Below are 2,882 nucleotides of genomic sequence, written 5' to 3' on the forward strand. Positions count from 1 at the left end.
GTAGTAATGGGTTTGAGTGAGGACCATAAAAAAAGAGAGATATAATATTAAAATGTAACTATTTGCCAAAAAAAAAGTATAACACTTTTAGAACATGATCACATTTGGTAACCGTAACACTTATTAAAACATGAAGGAAGTATGTAAATTTCTGAAACATAAGAATTACTCAAATGCACTATAATTTTAAGTGAACCCCTCACGGCCTCACATGCCCGTAGCTGGAAGTTCACATGACGTAGGGTACATAGTCTTCTTGGCCGGTTGCCATTTTTCAAATATGTACTCATATTATTATTATACTTCACAACTCACTACTTTGATCAGTCATCATTTTTGCTAGTATCCACCACAAGCTGACCAATCCAGCCTTCCAGGTGCTACATATTGACAAAAAAGACCAATTAATATTCTTTCATCCACTAAAAATAAGAGGTTACCCAATCAAACTACAAAAAAATGGCATGTTAGCACGATATATTAGGAGTACTCATAATTATTGACTAAAAAAATAATAACAATAATAATAATAATTAAGCTGGCCATGTGTGAAGCTTAAACCTACTATATATAATCCCTTCACCCCGTGTGTTACTCTCCATCATTCCAAACAAGTAATGCCATAAAATTACATCCTCAAATCTAGCTAACTACCAAATTTTATGTACTCGTACGTGTACCAGCAATTAAAGATCTAGTGATTACATACAACAATATATTTCATTTTTATGATTTATATCAACTTCGCCGATAATTAATCTCTCTTTTGTTTCCTCGCAACCATCCTTAACTCCCCCCTCGCTCTAGTGGGAGGTAAGGGTGATCCGGAGGTGCTAAAGTGAGAACGATCACGGTATACAAAGTGGAGTCATCGGAAAATATTGATATTGATATTGGTATTGATATTCATATTCACATTCGTTTCGTGCAATGGAAACATTGATGCAATGGGAAAATGGTATGATGAGAAAAAACAAGCCGACATCGATATCATCCTCATATTCATATATGGAGTCTGAAGTCATAATGTCTAAGTTTTGTCAAGGGATATCGAGGGTCCTCTCTGAATGGAATGGCTTGCAAATGGCCATCCAAAATGAATGGGGTGGCCATGATTCTAACCAAAAGTCCCAACAACTTGTTTTTGATATCTTCTCTTGGTTTTGTCAATCTAAAGGTATTTATTTTTGTCTATTACTTCTTCAGTTTATTTGAATTTTTTATACTATTTTTAATTGACGTAATTTTTTTTTTTAAATTAGCAATATATGTGTAACAATGAATTTTAACAAATTATAGAAAGTTAATACTTTAAAATACACATCCAGATTAATCTATTATTACGTAACACTTTATATAAAATATATGTACGTCGTAATTAATTTATATATATAAAAGATTTCTAGTTATTAATTTTATTTTTCTAGTCAAATTGAGAATATAATCATTGGGAATACAAAAGGAATTGGAAGAAGTATGTAATAATTAATAATATAATTTACTAATTTACTAATTTTTCAATAAAATAAAAATTTATTGAATTTTTAGTGCATTTTCCCCTGTTTTTCTCCTTTTAACGGGTATCATTTTGTTGCAATTTCAGGTTCATTAAGTGTAGAAGAATTGGAAAATTTTCTTCATGAAACTATGTTATTTTCCTTCAACACAGACATTGAAGATGGTAGCATTGAAGAGGTATATTAATTTTATGACATTTCCTTAACACCAAAAAAAAAAAAAACAAAAAAAAAAAAAAGAAAAAAAATCTTATAAGAAAATAGGTCAAATTAAAACTAAAATTTTATGTAATTGTTAGTTACAGGTTGCAGAGCAATTGATGAACATGCATGAAGGATGCTTGAATGGGTGCTATACATAAGTTGCAACTTTCAAGCTATTTCATCACATCTACTAATTACTTCAGCTTGAAGATCAACTAGTATAATAAGGTGCTCAAAGCTAAGGTAAACAATTGGTTAACCTTTTTAATTATGTATTTTCAAGTAGTTTATAAAATGATTTTTTCCTTCATTCAAATAAAATTATTCTTGCATTCTACTACTACATACTTGTATATCATAACAACTTCTCTCAAAATGAATATGAATAATAACATTTTCACAAATACTTAACGATTTTAGACACTTTTTTTTATTTTTCTGAATGCGTCTACAGACTACAATGATGATGAGGACCTATTCGTTGAAAACTTGGAAAGGGCAAGAAACAGTTAAGGAGTACTCCCTCTGGTCCTTTTGGTTTCTTAGAGGCGTATTATTTTTGACAGGTGCATCAAGATCCGTATCCATGTATTGTGTAGGGTAGACTACACAAATTAGAGAAATTGTAAAATTCTGAAATGTCGCCATGTATGATGTTATGGTACTCGAAATTCAATAGAGTGCTAGACTGATCTCAAGTTTTTGCGATTTGAACTGAATGATTTTAGTTCATTCAATGATTTTTTTTTTATTTAAACTTTTACTTTTTAGCTCTTTTCCTTTTGGAATAAAAAACTATTCATCTAACTTATTTCAATTGCAAGCCTAACTTATTCTTGAGATTTCATACAATCGATCCGTAATCCACCAAGCTTTATTAAATACAAGTGTTTAAGAAGAATATTAGATTAAAATAGTGTGTATTTACCTTCTAATTCTCAATGATGAGATTGGTGACTCTCAAATTATGCTTCACGGAAATGGTGGCCCTCTTGAAATTGAACTAATTTTTGGGCCCGTTCTATGCATGGCAGTTTATAAGTTATCATTTATACTTAGGGGCCGTTTGGTTCACACAGGGGAATCGGAATGGAATAACCAAAGGGAATGAAAGAGAATGGAATGAAAATCCATTCCATGTAGTGTGTTGTTTGTTTTAAA

The 2,882-nt window shown here is 30.8% G+C and overlaps 1 protein-coding gene across 2 annotated transcripts; it reads left to right on the forward strand.

Annotated features, from left to right (window-relative positions):
* The first annotated feature begins 308 nt into the window (after positions 1 to 308).
* LOC110684782 (pre-rRNA-processing protein TSR2 homolog) lies at positions 309 to 2,575 on the forward strand. Of its 2 annotated transcripts, none has more exons than XM_021861211.1 (4): positions 309 to 1,177; positions 1,604 to 1,695; positions 1,817 to 1,964; positions 2,176 to 2,575. In XM_021861211.1, the coding sequence occupies exons 1-3, from the start codon at positions 931 to 933 to the stop codon at positions 1,877 to 1,879; spliced, it is 402 nt and encodes a 133-aa protein (XP_021716903.1). In that variant the 5' UTR covers positions 309 to 930; the 3' UTR covers positions 1,880 to 1,964; positions 2,176 to 2,575. The 2 variants fall into 2 exon arrangements, with proteins under 2 accessions (XP_021716903.1, XP_021716904.1); XM_021861212.1 differs by having other exon boundaries at positions 1,823 to 1,964.
* The last annotated feature ends 307 nt before the right edge of the window (positions 2,576 to 2,882 follow it).

Source organism: Chenopodium quinoa, unplaced genomic scaffold, assembly GCF_001683475.1.
Source record: "Chenopodium quinoa cultivar QQ74 unplaced genomic scaffold, ASM168347v1, whole genome shotgun sequence".
Lineage (NCBI taxonomy): Eukaryota > Viridiplantae > Streptophyta > Magnoliopsida > Caryophyllales > Amaranthaceae > Chenopodium > Chenopodium quinoa.